Source organism: Strix aluco, chromosome 18 (assembly GCF_031877795.1).
Source record: "Strix aluco isolate bStrAlu1 chromosome 18, bStrAlu1.hap1, whole genome shotgun sequence".
Taxonomy (NCBI): Eukaryota; Metazoa; Chordata; class Aves; order Strigiformes; family Strigidae; genus Strix; species Strix aluco.
This window is the reverse complement of record NC_133948.1, coordinates 16,777,277-16,800,447: the sequence shown is the minus strand read 5'-3', so window position 1 is coordinate 16,800,447 and position 23,171 is coordinate 16,777,277. Positions and strand designations below refer to the sequence as shown.

Genomic DNA, 23,171 nt, shown 5'->3' with positions numbered 1-23,171 from the left:
AGGGTCATCAGATCCCAGGTAGCCGCCCCAGACTCCTCCAAGGGAGATACCCAGAGGTTTTTTCTCCCTGAAAGGACGCTCTCTTCTCTGGGATCTGCCCAAGATCCTGGCTCATGTAGAAGGGAGTCATGTTGCCTCAGGAATGTATTTCAAAAGGTGGTTTTGAAAATTGCAAGATAGCCCAAGGTCAGAACAGATTCCATTTGTAAAACAAAGTCATCTACGTTGTCTCTACTATTGACTAGCAATCAGCTACTTCACTCTATAGATATGACCATCAGGATGGGACCAACCGCAGCTGGACTGCACGCCAGGTGACTCCCCTTGAGCAGGGACACCTCTCGAGGCAGAGAGGCCCCCCCTGACCCAAGGCCCAGAGATCCTCACCTAGTGACTGATACGTGCGGAATTAATACTCATGAAACACTACTCCATCCATGGAGCTATTCAATATCACTATAAATGTTTTACAGGTAATTCCGTTAGACATAAACCATTGTCTGAGACTGAGATTGGATCCAGCCCCACCCAGGCTCCACCAGCAGCTTAGAAACCAAGGGGACCCACTCGGAACCTCATGACTCAGCGGGAGCTTTCCCTTACCCTTTGCATCTCCAGTCTCTGTGGAAATCATTCTAGCTCGATTCTAACTCCATTTGCCTGGGTAGGTTCCTTCCACGTGGTCAGGAATTCCCCCTGCTAACTGTGAATGCACCAGGTGCGGCCCAAAGTAACGGCTCTCGCTCTCAGCCACACTCAGGCTCCACTGTGGGTACCATCTACTGTGGCAGCGACTGTAAGAGAAGGTGAAGAGGGCACCTTACCACTGGAATTCAAAAAGAGGTCTGGGATAATGCCACTGAATTTGAGAGAGAATTCCACTCTTGGTGGCCTCGAGTCACTCCCCCTCACGACCCCACCAGCAGCAGAGCCACAGCTTTGGCTCTGACAACACGCAACGCTGCGGTACGCCCCATATACCAGATCATTGCGCTGGGATTAAACCACCATGGAACTGTACTCTGTCCACCAGAACACAGAGTGTGGGCCCAACAAAATGGGGAAAACTACTGGGTTTGGTGCACGTGTTCTAGGGGAACAACAAAGATTTATTTCTGAAAGTAATACCAATAACGCCCAAGACATTTGTCTTGACACGGAACAAAATGTGTGTCATTTGGAAATACATCCTGATGAAACCCCCGAGACTGTACCCGTGTCCGTTGGAAATGGATGTATTTGTGTGAGAACGCTTTATAATTCCACATTTAAGACAACACCACTGCAGAGGCGAATAGTCACTCAGATGTCTCTATCTGTACTATTACCAAAATCATGGGATGCAACTAACTGTTCAGCTCCTGTCACAGCCTCCCAGTGGCTACAATCAAACTACACATGGTATCAAGATTTACTGCTCACCCCCACTGGGATGAATCCTACGTTGGTGAGAAAACTCTTGCAACACGATGACCAGAGTCAGCTGCTAACAGGAATCCAGAACAACGGACAAAGAACCCTGGTTACTGTCCACCACGATGCCGAGAAGAAACCCCACGTCCTAGAAAGAGTGAAAAAGGATGGAGAACGTCACTGGTGGGATACCTTGTTTGGATGGTCACCAACAGCAACAGGAACGTTGAATCTAGCACTCCGTCTGACTGGGATTTTGATAGCTTATTTCTTAGAACCATTTTGCGTGTGAAGGTCTGGTACATAACAAAGCGAATACTCCCTGCTCATCGCAAGGAACCCCCCAACAGTGTGATTAAGAGTAATATTTTATACTGAAAGCTATTTCCTTAGCACGGGCCAGCAAGCGTGCCAACGTAGTGTATAAACAACACTAGTTTTGGCCCTTAAACTAACCAGCTTATCCAATAATTGGACTCTTACCACTGCTCTGCAATATGCCACCTATTTACGACAGGAGGCAAGAGGGAACCGTGCCTGTGAGCTGATCGAGCGGATTGGCTGTAGTCACAGGCTGGAGCGTGAGGGATGCACTCCACCCCTTAACCAAACCAGCAACAGTTCGGCACAGGCTCCAAAGGAGGTAAAGGCCTGAGCTGTAGCAGGGCCAAGAACTCCTCCAGAAACCCCCAAAGGAACAGAGCGACCCAGTGAGCCTCGATGCCTGTGAGCTCGCATCACCAGTCGCGATTCACCCAGGAATAGCAGGTGGTTCTTCCAAGACTCGTTTCTTAAGGAACAAAGCCAGTCGTGGCTGCAAGGACGGCCGTGCACACCTTTCCCATTGCGTGCAGCTGGCCTGTGAGCCAATAAATACGACAGCCAAAAGGAGCCTTCTCCGAGCTCTCCCCGTGGGCAGCGTGGCTGCACGGCCGTGATCGCCCCCTGAGCTGGGACGCCTCTCCAGGTTGCTCCTCCAGGCAGAGACACCGTTTACCAACGACAGATCGTTGGATGAGCCCAGTCCGGGTTCTCTCCAAGTTACAACTGGCCCAGCGCCTCTCCCCTTGAGCAGGGGTGTGCCTCAGGGTTGGAGATCCCTCACCTGAGACTAAACGATCCTTCCTGAGCCAAGGCAGAGAGAGCCCTTATCCACAGCCGAGCCTCGCTCAGGGACTCACAGCATGCTGAGTTAGTACTCACGAAATCCACGTCGCTAATTCCAGTAGCCATAAACCCTTGTCCTAGCCTGAGACTAAGACTGGGCCTAGCTGCACCTAAGCTCCACCAGCAGCTTAGGAAGTTTCTAAGGGGCCCACTGGGAGCCTCGCGGCTCAGCGGGAGGCCTTCCCTTCCCCCTTGGCGTCCCCAGTCTCCGTGGAAATCATTCCAGCCCATTCTAACCATCAGGTTAACGCTTGGCCTCCAGGGTCTTTTCCAGCCTCGAGGATTCTGTGACTCTGTGACTCGATTTGCCTCTGCAGGTCTCTTCCCCGGGGTCAGTACAAATCCACATCACAGCCTCCCTGGGCCGTCCTGGTGACTCTCGACGTGCTGTGAACCTCTCCCGATGCCCCGGGAGGTGGCTGTGATGCGGGCACAGGCCTCTGCGCCCTCGGCAGCTCCTCTGGCACACGGACCCGCCACCCGCATCCCCGCTGACGGGCCTCCCGCTCCCGGAGCCTCACGCCCGCCGGCCAGAGGCACCCGGCAAGGCCAGGCAGGCCAGGGGGGTGGTTTGCAGACCTGCACACAGGAGGCATTCGAGGGCCACTGGTTGCAAGAGGAAGGAAAAAATAAGCACAAGGGACCGCAGAGAGGCAGGACACCCCACTGAATACACACAAATGCAAAGCCAGAAGCAGGACAAGCAGCACCAGGGCAGATGAGATCCCCCCTTTTGAGGGGGTGGGTAAGGAGCGCAAAACTGTCCTGTGTGAGGAGGAAAAACAGAGGAGCCTTTTCTGGTTCCAGCTTCTCTCTCCAACGAGCTCCCCGGCCTGATCACACTGACGTCAGCAGCCGGGAGCATCGCGGTCCATAGTCCCAGTGCCCACAGTACGGCATCAGTGCCCTGAGCCCAGGTACCTCTGGAAGCGTGTGGGATGCCGAGGGAAAGAGAGGGGGTTGTTCCCCGAGAAATAGCCCCGCTTGCTTGTTTCTAAATGTTAAGTAACTTCCCTTTCCTTTTAGAAGAAGGCCGCTTGTTTAAAGGGCAAAACGCTTCCTCGAAGATAAAAGAATGCCTATCCCAGTTAAAAATAATAAATGCTTTTGCTTAGATTTAATTAAACCGGTTTCTTTATCGCCTAAAATGATTTACCAGGATGGATGCATGTCTTGCAAATATTACCCATCATTCTGTAATGGCATTTTCCAGGTGGAGAAATCAAAATGTCTGTGTGTGCATGCTGCAGCTTCAGCCAGCCAAGTGCTCCTCCTCCGCCGACCCCACCACTGACACCATCACCTGGCCGGCTGCCTGCCCGCCTTTCTGCTAACAATTCATCAGGCATTGCTTCTCTCTGAGAGCTGTCCCAGCCTACATTTGTCTGCCTAATTCTCGGCCAGATTTCCTCTGCTGATTCTTGTCAGTAATTCAGGTCTAGGATCATCTCTCTGTCACCCTCCTGCTCTGCCCGTGTCTCCTGAGCGCATGTCCGTCTGTGTCAGTCTGGTTGACAGGAACAGTTTACAATCAGATGAAAACGTTTCATTTTTTTTTATACATGTCGCAGCTTTTGGTCACCGCAGGTGGCAATTCCTCCTGACCCTGCCTGCAGGTGAGTTTACAGGACAGGCGCTGGACAGACTTGAAGTCCTCACGGGACGTCACCGGGCTGTGTTTTGTTGTGCTGTGGGAGGGGTCGGTGAGAGGGGAGATCGCACAAGGTACAGCTGAGTCCTTGGTGCTGAGCAGAAAAATAACCAGTGCCAGGCTGTCCAGAAGGTGCTTGGCCTCAGGTATGACAGTGCTCCATGGCATGGGACAGTGTCAGATTCCCCAGTGGAGGCAGATGTGAACCACGCTCGTTTGAAGTAGACCAGTTTAACTCCTTTCCTCCCCTTTCCCAGGCCCAGCTTCACCCCAGACTCCTCCTCTCCTGCTCGTTCCTGCTGCAGGTCACACTCGGTCCCACCAGCCAGGCAAGGAGGGGGAAGGGGTGCAGGAGTCGGGGTCCCTGCGCAGCGGCGAGGGCTCTCAGGCTTTACCTGGGCTCCTCTGCCAGCTGCAGCCCCTTCGAGGGGGGGTTGATCCTGGCTGGCAGGTGACCCCCCCCCCAGCTGCTCACTGCCCCCTCAGCAGGATGGGGGAGAGAATCGGAAGGTTAAAAGTGAGAAGAAACTCATGGACCAAGATACAGATGGTTTAAGGAGGGAAGGAAACTCCCTCGGGAATATTCACAGGATCACACCGTGGCTGAGGTCGGAAGGGACCTCTGGAGCTCATTGGGTCCAAGCCCCTCCTCAAGCAGGGCCACCTACAGCCACCTGCCCAGGGCCGTGTCCGGATGGCGTTGAACTGTCTCCAAGGTGGGAGACTCTCAAACCTCCCCGGGCAGCCCATGCCAGGGCTCGGTCACCCTCTCAGGGAGAGAGTGTTTCCTGACATGCAGAGAGAACCTCCCATGCTTCAGTCAAACCCACGGCCTCTGGTCCTGCCGCTGGGCTCTAGTGGAATGAGCCAGGCTCCGTCCTCTCTGCACTCTCCCATCAGGGGTTTGCACACACCGATCAAACGGTCTCCGGGATAAACGGATCTAGTTTCTCAACTCCATTTCTTCCTGAGGGAAAGCATTGTTTCACTGCCGAGGGGAGTCCAGCAATGAGTATGTCAGTACGCAGGGTGCATAATCCCTGCTCCAGGGTGGAAAGAAGCCAAAGAGACCATGCGTTGCATTCTCTGACTCATTTAGAGCATCGGCTCGTTCTGCCAGACAAGTTACCCCCGAGACGCAGTCAAACGGCCGCGTGTTGCTGCTGGTAAAGTACCAATCACTCGGTGTTTTGTGGCAGACTGGCGCTGTGCACGGACGTGCTTACGCTGTCCCAGCTCAGGAGGTGGCTGAAGAATGATGGCTTATGGCAAATGTACTAGTGTGATGGTAAAAAGCTGCCTCAGCGTGCCCTAGGCACGTCTGAAACCTTAACCGCCAGCCTCATCCTGTGGGGATTCAGAAGGAGTCCCTGCAAGAAAGTGGACGTGTGAGCAACCCTATGTATGAGCAAGGATGTGACGAGGGACTGACCCTGGAAGAATGAGGAAGAACCCAGGAAGGTAAACAACTTCAGGGTATTGGTCTTGGCAGAGAAGAAGTTTGTAGAATGTCGATGTGGCAGTTCTCATCCAACCAGAAGAGAGCCTAAGGAGCATGTGTAAAGCTAACTGCCTAATCAGAAAGAACTGTACCATGTAATTGTATCTTGTGATTCTCACCTTCATTATAAAAGGCTTGTCCACCATATTAAAGTAGCATAGCTTAATCACTGTGTGATCAGTTGCATGCGTTTAACTCCCGCACCAATCTTCTGCATCATCCCACTACATATCGAAGGCATAAATAATTTCACAGGTTGGAGTGTAGTGGTAAAACCTACCCCAAAACATCTTCACCAATTTTCACCTTTTTAATGCTGTGAAGCACAGTACAGGAGGCCATCTAATACCAGAAACCGCTGCTGCTTCTTGGAGGGACAGAGTGTTCCTGCCAGGGTAAGGCTGATTAAAACAACACGCACTTCCAAGTTGATGCTTGTTTTATTAGAATCTCATCTAATGGTTCTTAAATGTAAAATTCCCAGTTTATGACACTCAAGGATCAAAATCTTAAAGCTTGTTTTCCAGAAACTCTAGGCGGTAAAGAAAAAGACTTTCTAACCCAACATCATCAGGACGTTGATTTGGAAATGGAAACAAAGTAGAACTTAATTTAAAGTTTTTAGTAGCTGAGACAAGCAATGTGAAAAGCTGAATTACAAAAGACACAATGCAACCCAATGTTCATGCTACAAGTTTACCTTTCCACAACAATTAGCAGTTCCAGGTCAGTTCTTTCCACCAAAAAGATGCTGTAGTGGCGAAAAGATTATGCTGGGGAAACAACAGCAAAAAGAGCACATTGTACTTAAAATACTCCTCTGAGAACTGGAATAACAAGGTAATTTCTGTCCTCCAGAAAGACACAACCCCAGCCCAAAATAATACGGAGAAAGACTGAAAAAACAGAGGAAACAAAGAATAACCTGTGCCCTGTTAGAAGGGGCAGTGCCTAAGTCCTTCTGAAATGGGGCTGGAGGTGGCCCTCCTCAGCTGGTAAAAGCCACATTGGACGGGGGCTGTGACTGAGGTCAGTGACCCTCCCGTGAGGTGTTTTCTTCCCAAAGACAGCTCAGAAGAGGAACATTTATTGGCAACACTGCACCTTACCACGAGACAAAAGGACCTCCCTGAATGTTCCTTTGCCTTGGCAGACCTGGGGTTAACCATGGACAAGAGGTATCCATGCTTCAAGATGCTGTGGTGTCACCTGAATGGCCAGAGCCAGGCTCAGGCTCCGACACGGGCTGGGACAGAGCCAGGACAGCAGCTGCTCACAGCAGCAGCATTAGTACCTTCTCCAGAACCCGGAGAGACCTCTTCCTCCTGACTCCACACTCCTGTGCTGACCCTGCGGTCCATCGGCTGCAGTGGCTGCGCTGCACCCTCAGCCTGACCAGCTGCTGTTCCATGTCCAGGGTCAGACTCCACAGGTCCCCCTGTAAGAAACAGCAGCAGGAACAAAACCACAAGCTGGCTCTCCCCGCGCTCCCCGCGCACCCAGCGGCAGACCCTGAACTGAGAGGTGGCTCCAGGCTCTGACTGACCCCACGCCTGGGAGCTTCCAAGGCAGTCCCACTGCAGACTGACCTGGAGGTAGGCTCCCATCTCCCAGCCCAGCTCTATGGGTGGGAATTCCTTACGGGATGAGAGTCTCTGCCAACATCACTGGTGACCTACCGCTTCACAGTGCTTCTGATTCCTGATCTCACAGGCTGGAAAATACCAAACACGATTTCTGAAGAATAATACCCGTGTAATCCTTGCAGCTTTTGATTTAATACGACCAATTTGAACGAAACAATCCAGGAATTCCTTACTTACAGAAACGCACGTGGCTGCAGCCCACAGTAAGGGATGCTGGACTCCACTGACACTTTCTTTGAAGGGATTCTGAAAGGAAAAGGAACCCCAGAACTGTTACACCATGTAAAATGCTATTGGACAGGAGATTTTGGTTGGTTTGCTTGCTTCAAGAACTAAAAGGCAAGGCCTACTCTCTTGTTCTGTTATTTTGGGTTTTTTCCTGTGACCTGGAGGAGTTTCTTCACCAACGTGTTCCCGCCCTTCCCTCCTCAGGCCATTGCTCAGGACAGCCACGGGACTGCGGCACTTCCACGCTGCTCCTGCGGGACCGAGTGCCCGTGGTGTGCAGGCAATCCCACGTGTGCCGGGCAGACAGATTTCCTTCAGGTTTCACGAAACCCCGGCAGTACGCCCTGGCCACCTGACGTTTTACACAAGCCCACAATTGTGGAGAGGCCCAAAAGGCTCCTGCGTGTCACTGTGCAGAAACACGCAGAAATCCAGGTATTTGACGCAATTATTCACCTCCCAAGGAACAGTGGGAGAAGCAGTTTTTCCTTTTATACCACCAGGCAACTGTCTCTGGACAATCCCAAGAGGAAGGAGTTTGCTTCCTCAGAAAATACTCTCAATAGTCACAAATGCAGGTGATGCAGGGAAAAGGGGAATAAAAATACCTGAAGGCATTTTTATGCTTGCCAGTTTAAGAATCTAGGACTAAGCAGATGCTGTTGTCTCCCTCTGAATATTCTGTAGCTTACCCTTTCAAATCCATGCTTTGCTTTACTCATATGGTGAACACACTCTGCTTCAGTCCTAAAAAGAAATAAGTAAGAAATGAGTTTACAAAAAGTCACAAAAAGGAAGCAATCCTCTAAATGGCTACTCCAATATTTCATTAGAAATCAGGGCTTTAGCACCTCTAGCCAACAAGACAGATACCCTTAATCTCTAGTTGTACTCAAGTTTCAAAGTCTCACTTAAAAAATGAAAATATGCACTCGTTCCAGTATTGGGCTTTCTGCTTTTCTAGTAAAGAAAAGAAAAAAAGATCAAGAGGTGATCTGACTGCAGTAGACAAACTCCTTCCCGGGGCGGGGCAGTGCTCAGGCTGAATGAGCTCTTCAGTCTAACAGAAGAAAATGACAGAAGGCTTCAAGTTGACGCCTCCCCGATTTAATCCTGAAATCAAGAATACACTTTAAAATGATTTACTGTTTTAATCTTTTCTGGAATAGCCTAACTTCTGGGGCAAGACACAGGACTAAGAGAGAACTGCCAGACTGGATCATGACAGAGCCATTTCTGGCCTTGTGTTTTCTGAATCTACAACTCACGCCTTGGCTAGAAGAGATTAGAAAGCATTCTGGATCCTGGTCTCATTCTTCACTCATTTCCAGCAGTTTTCTTGTGACTAGAAACTGTCAGCGGGGGAGGGAAATGAAAGGACTACATTTGTATGAGCAGGAAAAGAACTGGCTTCAGACTTCTCCCCTATCAATCACTGCAGGAAATACCTTTGGGAACTGGGCAGAACAGAAGGCAACAAGCAGATGATTTGACACGGTCTGTGCATCGCCATGGAAGGGGAAAGGTGAGCAGAAATGCTTCTGACCACAGCGCTGCATCTGGAACCGGCTGCCGCATGCTTGTGATTATTAAGCGCAGGCACAAATTTTCTTTCTTTGAAAGCTACGCTCTCTGGAAGAAAGCAGTCTGCTGGACTATAACTAATAACAGGCCTGCCTCTGAAAGGTACTCAAGACCCAAGCCTGAAGTTAAGCCACCACGAGCCAGCACCACACCCTTGGGCTGAAGGGGCCAACAACACCCTGAGCTGCACGAGGAAGAGTTCTGCTGCAGCCGAGGGACGAGATCCTTCCCTCTGCTCAGGGTGCTGAGGCCACTCTGGGTCCTCTGGCCAGACCGGGCTCCCCAGGCCAAGACTCACCTGGCTGAGCCCAGCAAAGGGCCACAAAGATGAGGAAGGCACTGGAGCACTATTCGTATGCGGAGAGGCTGGGAGAGCTGGGGCTGTTCATCCTGGGAAAGACTCGGGGGGATCTTGTCAACGTACACGTGATGGGAGGGAACGAGGAAGAGGGAGCTGGGCTCTCCTCAGCAGCACCTGCTGGCAGGACAAGAGGCAAAGGGCACAAACTGCAAAACATGAAATCAGATCTGAACGCAAGAAAAAACTTTTTGACTGCAGCTGTAGTCAAGCATTGCAACCGGTTGCCCGCAGAAGTTGTGGCGTCTCCACCCTTGGAGTCCACTGGAAACCTGAGGGGTCACGTCCTGGGCATCCTCCTCTGGGTGACCCTGCTTGAGCGGGAGGGGTTGGACTCGATGATCTCAAAGGTCCCGTCCAACCCCAACGATTCTGGGAAAGCCACAGATACAGGTCTCAGCCTGGAGCTGAGGGGCAGCATTCATCAGCCGACTCAGAGGAACAGGCTGGGAGGCAGCTAGAAAACTCTTCTTCCCTTGTCACCCCTGGCTCAGGTGTGCAAGCCAGTGCACTGCTTTGACTAGTCACCGAGTTCTCACCCTGCTGTGATTCTACAGATGACGTGAACACAGAGGAGGTAAACAGGAAGAACCTCTGCTTAAGGACACGGGGACCTGAAAGCGTCTGACAGCTTTTCTCTAAACACGGGCAATGCTGCTTAGATTCTGTCACCTATGGAAGAGAAGGAAGCAGACAAATGGGGCAAAGGATGACACAGGAATGAAATATGAGGAAGGTACAAGAGACACTCAAAGTACTGATACGTGCCCTGGAAGACTGTTTTGGAGTCAGCTGACCTGTCCAGTTCCCCACGGCCACGTGCTGCTCTGCCCTGGCTGCTGCTGCCCTTCAGAGGCAGCTGCAGCTGGGGGCTTGGAGCGCTTTGGGTTCCAGCGTGAGCCCAAAGCATCAGAGGAGTTGGCCTTGACCTTGTGGCAGGTCTTGCAAAGGGAGAGCCCAGGCCTCTCACGTCAGCATTAACTCTGGTGCCTAATGACAGCTCTGCCTGGGGTTCTGGAGAGGAAACACCCTCTTAGACAGCGCTCTTGAGCCTTTCTAGCAGCCACGTTTTACTTCTAAACCAGACACTACTGGAAAGCTCCAATGAACAGTGACCCAGCTGAGCAACAGTCCAAGAAGCAGCCCCTTTTTACCCCGTGAAAGCCTAACGGTGACGTTTGTACGGCCTGCCAAAAACAGCAACTGCCGATCGAGTGGGCGTTCTGCAAGAAAATCATGACAATCTATCTGTCCACCAGCAGGAAGGAACACTCCTGAGAGTAACGTCCCCACGGTGCTCCATGAAATCTCTAGTCCCCTCAGGTGCCGGCGGGAGCAAGCTGAGAAAATCCGCATGCCAAAACCCAAGGAGTTTCTGCTTCCAGCTCGAGAGAAGATTCCCGCTCGTCTGTTCGAGGAAAGCCAGGGTTATCTCTGCAGGGCGGGCAACAGAGCTCATCCCACACACACTCCGGTGCGACACGGGGTCAGAGCACAGATTCTGGCAGAAACGAGGGGGCGGGGGGGAACGCCCGGCCCGGCCCCCGGGGAGCCCCGAGTGTCCCCGGGGAGCACAAAGCCTGGCAGCTGCCCCTCCTCACGCTCCCGCCCCGCTCCTTCCGCAGCTCCTCCGCCCCTCCCGGGGAAAGCGGCCACCGGCATCTCCCCCCGGGCCGGCCCGGGCCCGCCAGGGACAGCCCCGGCCGATGCTGCCCTCGCCCCAGCCCGCCCCTTCTCCCCCGGGGGCTCGTCCCCGCGGTAGCGGGACCCGCCGCTTCCCCCCGCCCAGCGTGCGGGGCCGGGCTGCACGAACAGAGCCCCGGGGGCCCCGTCCTGCGGGCAGAGCCCAGCGGGGACCCGCGAGGGAACCGCCGCGGTTCCGCTTTCGGGCGGTTCCGCTTTCGGGGAGACCCCGGGCAACGGTTCAGGCGTGGCGGGGCCCGTCCCGAGCGCGGGGCCAGCCCCGAGGCGGCTGGCGAACGAGGCGGCTGGCGAACGAGCCCGGGGCAGGTGCTGAGCGCGGGGCAGAGCTGCCGCGGGGGCAGCCGAGGGCGGGCGCAGCCTCGGTCCTGGCCGGCGCTTGGTGCCTCTAGAGAGCGCCAGAACCCCGCGAATCGGCCCCGGCCCTTCGCTCCGTGGCCTTGTCCCCAGGGCAGTCGCTGCCAGAGACACGGGGACCCCCGGGTGCTGCCCACCCCCCCGCTCCCCGGCCCCGGGCAGGGTCCCCCCCCATCTGCCCGCCTCCCCCCGCCGTGGGCAGGAGCTCTCCGACCCGCGCTCCCCGGCCGCAGCGGAGCAGGACGAGGAGCTGCAGCGCCCGGGGCGCGGTGCCGAGGAGCCGGTTCCTGCCCCCCCATCACCGGCGGCGGAGGAGCCGCCCCGCGCCCGCAGGCAGCGCTGCCCGCCCTGCCCGCCCGTGCCGCTGCGGGCAGCTCGGCTGAGCCCGGCTCGGCTGAGCTATACCCGGTTCGGCTGGGCTCGGCTCGACTCGGCTCGACATCGGCTCGGCTCGGCGGAGCTAGACTGGGCTCAGCTAGACTTCGGCTCGGCTGGGCTGGGCTCGACATCGTCTCCGTTGGGCTCGGCTCAGCTGGGCTGATCTCGGCTAGACTCGGCTGCGTTCGGCTCCGTTCGGCTCGAGTCGACATCGGCTGCGGTGGGCTCGGCTGGGCTGAGCTCGGCTCCGTTCGGCTCGGCTCAGCTGACCTAGACTCGGCTGGGCTCGACAGCGGCTCGGCTCGGCTGGGCGGAGCTCGGCTGCGCTCGGCTCGGCTCAGCTGAGCTCGGCTGGGCTCGGCTAGAAATCAGCTCGGCTGAGCTCGGCTCCGTCCGGTTCGGCTGGGCTCGGCTGGACTCGGCTCGACACAGCTACGATGGGCTCGGCTCGGCTGGGCTGAGCTCGGCAAGACCCGGCTGAACTCGGCTCCGTTCATCTGGGTTCGGCTGGGCTCGGCTCGGCACAGTGCCGGAGCCCCCGCCAAGGCAAAGCGGTCAAGATGCTGACCGCCTTAGGCGGGGCATGGGACATCCCTGCTAAGCTCAGCCCAACCCTCCTGGCTGGGCAGCAGCTGGCAGGACAAAGAAACCCTGATGGGCGCAGAGCAGAGACACGGCGATAACGACCCGCCCTTCCCGGGAAAGAGGAGTCAGCAGCGGCTGTCCCGGGACTGATGTCCCACGCCCACCCGTGGGACCCGGGCACCAAACAGGGTGCAAAAGGCACCCGGCTGCCGACCCCAAACGCGCTCCCCCCCCGCAGCAGCTCCCCGGACCGAGCGGGCCCTGGCCGGGGTGCCCGGCTGGCTCCAGGCTCGGGGCACGGAGCATCTCCCACGGGAGACTTTTCCGTCGGCGATGATCCCCGCCGTGGGGTGGGGAGTGTCCTGCCGGTGACGCCCCACATCACGGGTGGGCAGCGCGCGCAGGCAGCGGGTCCCACGTCCGGACGCGCTGCCCCGCGGGGACCCCCCGAAGAGCTTCTCACGTCTTTGCTTTTCCTACTGGCTGTTCTGCAGCGGTGTGAAACGAGGGGGCTGCAGGCAGGGGCCGGGGGGGCTTCGGGCAAGGGTCGGGGGAGCTGCAGGAAGGGGCCGGGGGCTGCAGGCCGGGGCAGCCGGAGTGCAGCACCGTGCGGGGGGGGCTCGCTGAGCGGCAGAGCTCGGTTGGCCGCGTCCCGCAGCGAGAAGCGGGCTGGCTGCCCGGCTCCGGGCAGCGGGAGCAGAGCGGGTCGCGGCAGGAGCGGAGAGCTGCCGGCCGCCCGGAGGCAGGGAGCGGGCGGGACTCGCTCCGGGGTAGGCTGTGGAGGCACCGGCAGGGCCAAGAGCCCCGGGACCGGGTCCCCGCGGGAGCAGGCAGAGGCGCAGCTCCGGGCCCCAGGCTCCAGCGCTCTCCCGAGAGCAGCTCCCGCTGCTGCTGGCAGCGCTGGGCATCCCTCCGGGCGGGACACCAGCACGGCCGTGGCAGACGCTGCCGCTCCCGGGAGGAAAGGGCTGGATGCTGGCCAGGCTGGGGGGGGCTCCCCTCCCTCCCCGCAGCCCCTCCGGAGCCCCCGGGCACGGCCCTGCCCCTGCCCACTGCTGCTGGGTCTGGCAGGGTGGCAGGCCCGGGGCTGCCCGCTGGGATGTGGGGATGCGGAGAGGGGCCGGGATCTGGCAACAGGCTCCTGTCCCATCCCTGCCCGCGGGGACAGGCCCGGGGAAACCCAGGCTGCCGGCAGGACAGCGTCTGCCAAAATCCCCTGGAGTGGGCAGCGTGTGCAGGCGCAGCCCTGGGCCCAAGGAACAGGATCAGGCCCGGACCTGCACCCGAGCTGGGTTGGGGACAGTGGCTAGGGCCTGGAAACACCACAACTCTGCCCTGGGTGGCAGGGCTGGGATGGTGCAAAACTCTTCTCAGAACATCACCCCCCTGCAGACATCACAGCTCCAGGTCGTCATCAAAGACATCTCCAGCTTCTCCTAGAGTCCACCTCGTCACCGCGCAGTCAGAGGGCTCAGGGATCCCTCCCGTGTTCATATGCAGCACAGCCTCGCCATGTCCTCAGCGGCACCGACATGTCCTCACCACCCTCAGCGCCCCAGCACCGACACCACTGCCCGCTCGAAAGCTGCAGCAGGTGTGTGACACCCTTCCTGCCCGACCCGCACCCCCTATGACCCCCGGCTTCGCGCAGCGTGGCGGCTGAGGAAAGGCTCTGCAGTGTCGGGCACACAGGACAGAGGACGAGACCCAGAAATGTCCCTGCTACCCAGGCAGGTCCTCTTGCCTGGCTCCCATGTACTTACTGTCCATGGTCCGGGTTCAGTTTGCCCACTTCCCACTGCAGGACAGGAACCGCTCCCCTCCCAGTGAGCGGGCAGCCCACCACAGCCCAGCACTCCCTCCCCGCTCCTGGCAGTGCTGCAGCTGGCCACTCGCCACCTCGGGACCAACACAGGGGAAGCGTCTTCTGCAAGGCTCTTCTCGAACAAGGACGTTTTTATGGTGTGTCTGAGAGGAGGAAAAGAAAGAAAATAAAATTTCTCTGAAATACTGAGACTGTGATCCATAGGAAACCAGCCCAGGGGGGAGAGAACTTGCTTCCGGAGATGTTGCAGATGCTGCTGGCTCCAGGGCTCCCAACGACCCTGCCTGTTCCCCGTGCTCGGCACGGCTGGGGAAGGGGACACTGAGGATGCTTAGTGGGTGTAGTGGGTGCAGTGTCACTGGGGAATGTGTAAACACTTGACACGGGGCTCTGCTGCTGCTGAATGCTGCAAACCAGGAGGTGGCCAGCACGTCCAGCTAACCCAGCTGCAATTTCAAAAGGAATTCCACGCTCTCAGAGCCACAGCATCAGCCTCTCTTTCCCCCTTGCCTGAACCGAGTGGTGATAAGAGGTCCTGCCCTTGCTCCAGGGCAGGCTTGCTCTCCTCCTGTGCTCGCCACATAGAGATTCCTTTGCAGGAGGTGGCCACCTTCTCCTTATCACCAGGTCCAGTGGGAAGGCTCTTAGAAAACACTGGCTAGGACAGAACAAACTCACTTCTGTCTTTGAGGAAACACAGTAAACGTGCAAGTCTCTGCAGAAAGCAGTGGGAGGGACACCCTGCCACATCTCCTCCATTCCTCTGCGCTTGAACAGGGAGGCAAGAGCAGGTTTGGTGCTGGAGGGAGCTGCTGGAGGAAGGCATGAGGTGCTGGCGGGGATGTGGGGGGGGTGCTTCACGAGGCCAGGATGCTCTGGGGCTTGCTTCATCTCCCTCCACCAGACCTCCAAGTCCCACTCGGCCAAAGCTGTGCTCCAGCACGGCACCACCAAGGAGCGCCGGTGCTGACATGCCCAGAGCAGGGACCCCGCAGGTTCCCCACGCTGCGTGCTGCTCTGCCTCCGTGCCGTGCTCACCGGGAGGCGTCTGCATCCTTCGCTTTCTGCACCCTTGCCTGTTCATCCCGCAGGATGCCCGGCACTCTGCTCCAGTCCTCAGCTCGGGCACCGCACCAGGCACGCGGGGTGCGCGGGCACCGCAGCCCCTCGCGGAGCGCTGCAAGAGGCATCGCGAATTGTGTTACCACAATCCCCCCGCGCCCGCCTGCCGTCGCTCCTCGCCCGTCGCCTTCGGTGCCCCGCGGGCAGCGAACCGCTCCCGCCGCCGTGGCGCGGGATGCCCGCAGCCAGCTGAGCCGCCTGCGGGGCTGCCGGGCAGCACCCGACGGATTGGGGCGGGGGGGGGGGGATGCTGCGCCGGGCGGAGCGACTGTCCCGGGGCCGCCCCGGGGCGGGGTGGGGGGGGGGGGCGGCGGGACCGCCGGCCCCCTTATAGCGGCGCGGCGGGGCGCGGGGGGCGGCGGTCGCGATGGAGTACGCGGAGGCGGAGGAGTACTACTACGGGGAGGAGCCGGCGGGCAACGCCACGGGGGAGGCGTGCGAGTGGCAGGCGGACTGGGAGGCGTCCTTCTCGCTGCTGCCGCTGCTCTACCTGCTGGTCTTCGCCCTGGGGCTCTCGGGCAACGGGCTGGTGCTGCTGACGGTGTGGCGCGGCCCGCGGGCGCGGCGCCGCTCCGCCGACGCCTACATCGGCAACCTGGCGCTGGCCGACCTGGCCTTCGTGGCCACGCTGCCGCTCTGGGCCGCCTACACGGCGCTGCGCTTCCACTGGCCGTTCGGCGCCGCGCTCTGCAAGCTCAGCAGCTTCCTGGTGCTGCTCAGCATGTTCGCCTCCGCCTTCTGCCTCGGCGGCCTCAGCGCCGAGCGCTGCCGCGCCGCCGCCCGCGCCGCCCCGCCGCCCCGCGCCCCCCGCCGCCGCCGCCCCGCCGGGCTGGGCCCCTTGGCCGCGCTCTGGGCGGCGGCGGCGGCGGCGGCGCTGCCGGCGCTGCTGCTGCGGGAGGCGCGGCGGGGGCCCCGCAACCGGACGCTGTGCGAGCTGGCGGCGGGGGGCGCGGGGCGGGCGGCGGCGCTGAGCCTGGGCGCCACGGCGCTGGGCTTCGCCGCGCCGCTGCTGCTCATGGCCGTCTGCTACTGCTGCGTGGGCAGCGCCGTGCGCCGCCACCTCCGGCCGCCGCGGGCCGAGGCGGCGGCGCGGCGGCGGCTGCTGCGGCTGCTGGCGGCGCTGGTGGCCGTGTTCGCCGGGTGCTGGCTGCCCTTCCACCTGCTCAAGAGCCTCTTCGCGCTGGCGGCCGCCGGGCTGCTGGAGCTGCCCTGCGCGCTGCTGGGGCTCATCGCCCGCCTGCACCCCTACGCCACCTGCCTCGCCTACCTCAACAGCTGCCTCAACCCGCTGCTCTACGCCTTCCTCGACGGCCGCTTCCGCGCCCGCTGCCGCCTGCTGCTGGGGCCGCGCCGCCCGCCCGCCGCCGCCGCCTCCTCCACGCTCAGCGGCCCCACGCAACGCTCCGAGCTGCCCTCGGCCGGCACCAAGCTGTAGCGGCCCCGCCGCGCCCCAATAAACGCCCTTTCCGCCGACGGAGCCCGCTGCCTCTTTCCTCCGGCTCCGCTCGGCAGCCCCGCGCGGCCCCCCGCCGGCAGGGCAGGACGGAGACCGGCGACGGGGTGTCGGCTCCCAGCACCCGCGGCCTCGGGTCACCTCGGGGCGCCGGCAGCCCCGCGCTCCCTTCCCCGCCCCGGACCCCCGCGCGGCCCGAGGAGCGGGTGCTGCGCCCCGCGGGGGAACGGCCGGCCCCGCCAGCCCGGGGTGGGGCCGGCCCCAGCCCCGTCCGTCCCTCCCCGCCGCCTGGGGACCTGCCCCCCCTCCACCGGAGGCTCCCTGCGGTGAGGGGGCTTTGGCACGGCCGCTGTCACCTTTCTGAGCCACCGCTCTCACCGTCGTCCAGGCAGCGTCCCCTCCGCCCTGCCCGCCTTCAGGGCCCATCCAGCTTGTGTCCAGCCGTGTCTGGAGGCTGCTCAGCTCCTCTCCTCGCAGACAGAAGCTCCTTGAGGGTTGTCCAAGACAGCTGGGTGAGGACACGGGCGTGCTGCCATCCTCCAGGCATGGTTGTCCTAAGGGGGCCCTGCAGTCTGCTGGACCCAGGTTGCCAGGAGCTGGGTGCATTTTCCTTCAGCTCAGGTGAGCCAGCCTCTCCCCAGGCACAATCTGGTGCTGGAGGTGTCCTCTCGGAAAACCCTGCCCATATCCAAGGGGTGTCACCTGGGCCCCTGAGTTTCTGCCCACTGAGCTGACACCAGGCAGGCAGCACAGGGTCTTTGGAGCGTTGCACTGGGTAGAAGTAAGGAACGTTACCCATCCCGTGCTGCTGTCAGCATGAGCCTGCCCTACTTTGGGCTGTGATGGTATCTCTGGAACGCCACAGATGCATCACCCCTTTCCAGCTGGCAACGGGCAGCCCTTTTGTGGAGTCTAATGGCCATCTCTGGGGGTTGAGCTTTCAGAGGGCACAGCTGCTGATGGTGCTGCTGTGGGAGCTGTGACGGGCCCAGCCAAGCCTCGTGGTGTGGATGCTGCCCCACCAGAGGAGCTACACTAGAGAAAGCTGAGCCTGAGCAGAGCGGACACCCCATTTGGCAGCGCCGCACGTGCGAGTGGATGTGCTTTCCTCCTCCCCTGGCTCTGCAAATCCTGCTGGGTTTTTGCTGTCTGGTCTCGGCGCTCATACACCTCTGCAGGCACAGCCTGCTGAGCTCAGACTGAAGTGAGACCTGCACAGTTGCGGAGAGTAACAGGCTGTCCCCCTTGGAGCCATGCACGGGGAGAGTCCCTCCCCTCCATGCAGAGGAGAGTCAGGCAGCACAGACATAGGTAGGAGGTAGGTCCTCAGGCCCACCGGTCATGGGACGTCTGGACAGGACATCAGGGCAGTGTAACATGGGCTGTAAGCACTGTCCCCCCCAGGCACCTGGTGAAGAGTCCTTCCCTGGAGCAGCCCCTGCTGCTGCTCTCCTGGGGCACCCCTGGGGAAAGCTGCCATCTCCCCATGCCAGCGCAGGACACCAGCACCAAACTGGGGAGGCTCATGCTCTATAGCTTCCTGTTGCTTCTCTTTCCCCTTCAGCTCAGCTGGGCAGCTCTCTAACGGCATGTTAAAAACCCCCAAACCCTGCCCATCCCTCCTTCCGGGCAGTGCCTCCCCCTGCCCAAGCCTTGCTGCCGTAGGGCTGTGGACTCTTCTTCCCCACAAAAAGTTTGAACCAGAATATTTGGGACACCTGCCAGGGCAGCCACAGACATGGCTCCAGACTGCATGAAGGAAACGTGAATCCTGGTAAGGAGCCCTTGAGGAAGGGCCAAGGGTACGGGGAGGATCCCAGGAGGGGCAGGCACCCACCACAGCCCCCTTCGTCCACGGAAGCACAGCTGAGAGGAGATGGTGCCCATGGGACTGGCAGGTGGGAGCTGTCCCATTGCGGGCACTGCTTTCTGTGGAGGGAAGGCAGGGAAAAAGGGAAGGGCTCATGGCCCTGCTGCCCTCGGGGTGGACCCACACGCTTGTGTCCATGCTGGTCACCTGCTCTGTCCTCAGACCCTCCCTGGAAGCCCCACTCTCTGCATCTCGCCCCAGAACAAATCACACTAGCTGTCCTCCAGCCCCGACCCCGAGGCACCTGCCCCACACCAGCCGTGTGGGCTGCAGGGCCTTGTCCTGGGCTGCAGGGACAGAGCAGGCTGTCCCATCGCCCTCACCAGCCTTGAGCGATACTCGGGAGCAGAGCCTGTGTGGACGCGACAGGGGCTGGCCCTGCCACGCTTCTGCAGCCACCACAGCCCCTGTTCTGGGTGGAGCCACGTTAGACCCAGGGTGGTGCCACACAGACCCTGAGCGTCAGCTGGTCAGGCGTGGGGTGAGCATGGGGACAGGCCAGGGCCATGCAAAGAGTAACCACGCCAGACAGGGCACATGCCTTCCCTGCTCTGGGTGCAAGCCCCTGGCAGAGGAAGTGCAGAGACAGCTCTGCGCCCTGCCAGGATTTCAGCTCCATGTGCATCACTGCTTTGCATTTGGAAGATGCATCCAGACGATCCATGTGCCTGCTGCCCATGGGCGCTGCATCCAGCTTCCAGAGCTCAGGCTCTCTGGGCACCAGCTGCTTTGGACCTATGCTACAGGATGGGTTTGGAGGGAACTGAGCAGTGGGAGGCTGGTCCTGCCCATGCCATGGGGCAGAGCAGCTCTCCTCTCCAGCTACCACTGTGCCTGAAGACAGGTGAGCAGCTCGGAGGAGTGGAGGGCTGCCAGGAGCAGACAGTGCTGAGCCCATGGCCCCACCTAAGCCAAAGGACCACAAGGCAAGAGCAGGATCTGGGAGGAGCAGTTGGGAGATGGGCCCCAAGGCTCCCAGGGAGTCCCTGGGCAGCTGCACTAGTAGGAAGGGGGCTCCCCCCACCCGGCACGGCTCCAGATGCTGAATGCTCAGTCACATCCTCTCCATCCCACTGCAGCTGCCTCCCCCATCACCCCAGAGGGACATACATGCCTGTGCCATGGCCCTCCAGGAGGGAGCTGGGCTGACAGTAGGGGGAGGAGGATGTGAGAAACCTCCTGTGGTCACACTCGGGTGCTGCAGGGTTGAAGAAGATTTAAAATAAAACTACCCATCCTGATCCAGCCTTCCCCTGGCTCAGTACATCAGGGCAGTGGCTTGTGCCAGGCAGGTAGAGGCAAGAGACAGGAGACAAGGGCATGTGGCAGTCTCAGTGGCCCAGAGCCAGCGCCTGCACCCTGGCACCCATAGTGCTGCACCCAGGGCAAAGCAGCATCACCGCTGTGGCCGGGCAGCTCCTCCTTCCAGGCTGGAGCAGCTGAACTGGGCAGAGGATGCCCAGCTGCCTGCAGGGCCCAGGACAAGGCTCCTGCCAGTGGCTCCTGGTGCTCTGACAAGGGCCCCACTGTGTGCTCAGCCCCAGGTGCTGCTGCACCTTGGCCCAGGGCTGGATCCGGTGCTGAGTGCCTGCCTTCACTCCTCCCGGGAGATGCCAGCTGACCCTTTCAGGGCAAGGGGAGCCACTTCCAGGCAGCTGCAGCAGGAGCTGGCGGCTGGCAGGAAAAGGAAGACTTTATCCCCTTGTCTCCCAAAGAAATGTAAGGGAGCCAACAAAGGCAGGGTGGGGGTGCCCTGGCAGGGGCCGGGGATGCCTCTCCCACTGGGGGACGTTTCCCTGGAGACAGGGCAGCACCAGGGGCTGATGCTTTCACATGTGTCCCGTGTTCCCAGGCACTGGTGGCTCCTGCACAAAGAGGCACTTGATAAAGCGGTGGCAGTGCCCTCGCTCAAGGGGTCCTGCCATGCAGCCCACGCCTGGCAGCTGAGCCAGCAGCTCCACCTCAGCCTGGCTGAGCATGGCCCAGGGCAGGCAGAAGGGGAATGGCCCTGGCGCCAGAGCCACGCTGGGTGAGGAGGGCACGAGACTACCAGACCTGCAGCACCACAGCTGCCTGTGCCTTCCTTGGTAAGCAAAAGCAAAGCTGTGTAGTCTGAGATCAGACGGACGCCAGCAGCAGGAGCCAGGGTGATGGTGGTGCTGGCCCCAGCCTGGCTTCTCCCTGCAGCTTCTCAGCAGCTGTTTGCAGAGCCCAGCCAGACCAGAGCCCACCCCAGCACCTGCACACTCAGCCCCAGGCACGGCAGCCCTGCACACAGCAACACTGCTTTGGGCAGCCACAGCTTCTCAGAAAAAGACAGGGAAAACGAGGCCTGTGGGCTCCGTGCACTACGCAAACACCCCGGACTGGTACCCACCCTCCCTTCTTCCAGGCTGAGCCAAGGCTGCTGGGGTTTTTTCTTCCAGTCCCAGCTGCCTGACACCAGGAGTCAGGCTCCTCCTTCCCAGTGAGAGCAATGGGCTCTGCAACACTGTGCTCCTGCTGTACTCACACGACTCAACACGGCCCTCCCCGCTCAGACACTTTGCTCAGTGTGTTCAAGTAACAACAGCAGCCTTAGACAGGCCTCAGGATCCCCAACCCTGTCCCCTGTGCTCTTCTGGGGCAGGCAGAGTGGTGGTACCCTGCAGTGGGGGGCTCCCAGGAGGATGAGGGGGACAGTGCATTTAGGATTTGTTCTGCTCCGTGGGCTGCAGCCCCGGTAGAAGAGGGAATGGCCCAAAGCACCTGGTTTCCACACAGGGAAACCACATGGCAGGGACCCCTGAGGTCCCCATGGACCTTGTCTCTCATTTCACTGATGTGGCAGGTGTCCTGATTCCCCCAGGCCTCCCCAGGGCTTTCTTGGAGCCTTCCCTCCAGTGCAGGTTTAGAGGGTCTCGTGCTGTGCAGCTGCAGCTTTGCTGATGAGAAAGGGGATCACAAGATCATCCAAGAGTTGCCCATCTGGTAACTTCAATGGAGTGGGCACTGGTCAAGTGAGGTTGACCAGTACGTAGGGCCAGGACAGCACTCTTGGGACCACAAACAAATCCAGATGCTGCTAAGAGGGATTTTAAGATAACTGGTACTGTCCTGAGTAGATAAAGATAGCCTGGGGCCTGGAGACCAGGCTGGGTTTCTTGGCAGAGAAGTTTGCTGTGCCTCTGGGGTAAGGAAGCAGCAGAGGAGACCGAGTGTGCCCCATCACGTGAGAAAGAATAACCCTGTAAGGTAGCTGAGAGCAAGCAGCACCCCAAAGCCCAGCCAGTCCTTGCTACAAGCTGCAGGAATGACTTATTAAAAAAGGCAATGTTGATCGTGTTGTCATAAAAATCAAACCCCAGATCCAATGCTGGCGACGTGGAGTTTCAAGCCTCCAGTTAAGGAACAGCTGCGATGCCCGACCCTTCAAAGACGTGCAGGCAGGACTGTGTCCCTCACCCTGGGAGAGGGATCAACTGCCACAAGCTCAGGTGTTCTCGTTCCACTCTGCAAGAGAAATGGCAAATCCATCCGAGGTGGAGGATCACCGACAGGGACCTCGCGTTCCAGGGTAGTGCTGGCACCCCAGTGAGGGAAGCACCAAGGACAATCATGGTCCTGCTAACAGAAGCCCCCAAGACAATCGTCCTGGAGCAATAATCATGAGACCCAAAAGCTAATGTTATCTTCCTGCCTCTTTATTAAACCCATTAGCAACCTTACCTACAGAAACACGTATGCTACGAAGTATCTAGGTGTCAGCTGGGGGAGGAATTTCCAAAAGGGGTGACTGTAACAATGGGCATAAAGGAGGGACTCAGGGTGCTCTTATAGAGGGGATATGCTGTACAAAATGCAACTTGTGCACTTCTTAGTATTTCTGCTGTAAGAAACAGCTGGAAGCTGAGAGGAAGACTGAGGGAACTGAGCACAGACGTGGTTACCAACAGGCTTGACCTCAGCACGAGGTCTAACTGCCAAGGCTGCAGCAGCTAAGGTATTTTCAATAGGCAGCTGTAACAGCCTCCAAAGCTGCAACAGGGACACCCTGTTAGACACAAGGAAGGAACACACTCACTGGAGAGCTGCGTGATGCAGAGAAGTGGTGCAACCTCCACCCTCGAAGATTTTAAGAGCTGAACTGGAAAAGGCCCTGAACAATGTGGTACAGCTTTTGAGTACACATTGCTTGGAGCAGGTTGTTTAGATGACCTCCAGAGGTCATTTTGTTCTTACGTTTCTTAAAGGCATTACTAAAATCAAATGTTATGCATAGGTCTACTTAACAAGGTGACAAAAAAAATTTTAAAAAAAATCAAATTGAAGCAGCTGCAGAGGACTACCAGG

The 23,171-nt window shown here is 58.8% G+C and overlaps 1 protein-coding gene and 1 long non-coding RNA gene across 4 annotated transcripts; one reads left to right on the top strand and one right to left on the bottom strand.

The window, feature by feature from the left end:
- Positions 1–1,428: 1,428 nt before the first annotated feature.
- LOC141931678 (uncharacterized) lies at positions 1,429–11,392 on the bottom strand. Of its 3 annotated transcripts, none has more exons than XR_012625642.1 (7): positions 9,777–11,392; positions 9,489–9,665; positions 8,299–8,353; positions 7,556–7,624; positions 7,027–7,446; positions 6,433–6,505; positions 1,429–1,561 (listed from the first exon to the last, which is right to left on the bottom strand). It is a non-coding gene; the product is annotated as an uncharacterized LOC141931678 (long non-coding RNA). The 3 variants fall into 3 exon arrangements; XR_012625643.1 differs by lacking the exon at positions 1,429–1,561 and having other exon boundaries at positions 6,163–6,505; positions 9,777–9,920; positions 10,088–11,392; XR_012625641.1 differs by lacking the exon at positions 1,429–1,561 and having other exon boundaries at positions 6,163–6,505.
- Positions 11,393–15,868: 4,476 nt separating this feature from the next.
- LOC141931707 (apelin receptor A-like) lies at positions 15,869–16,993 on the top strand. The gene has a single exon (XM_074844202.1). The coding sequence runs from the start codon at positions 15,884–15,886 to the stop codon at positions 16,949–16,951; it is 1,068 nt and encodes a 355-aa protein (XP_074700303.1). The 5' UTR covers positions 15,869–15,883; the 3' UTR covers positions 16,952–16,993.
- Positions 16,994–23,171: the final 6,178 nt, after the last annotated feature.

Excerpts from the sequence above, each read along its gene's own strand:
- LOC141931707 (XM_074844202.1), top strand. The coding sequence starts at position 15,884 with ATGGAGTACGCGGAGGCGGAGGAGTACTACTACGGGGAGGAGCCGGCG.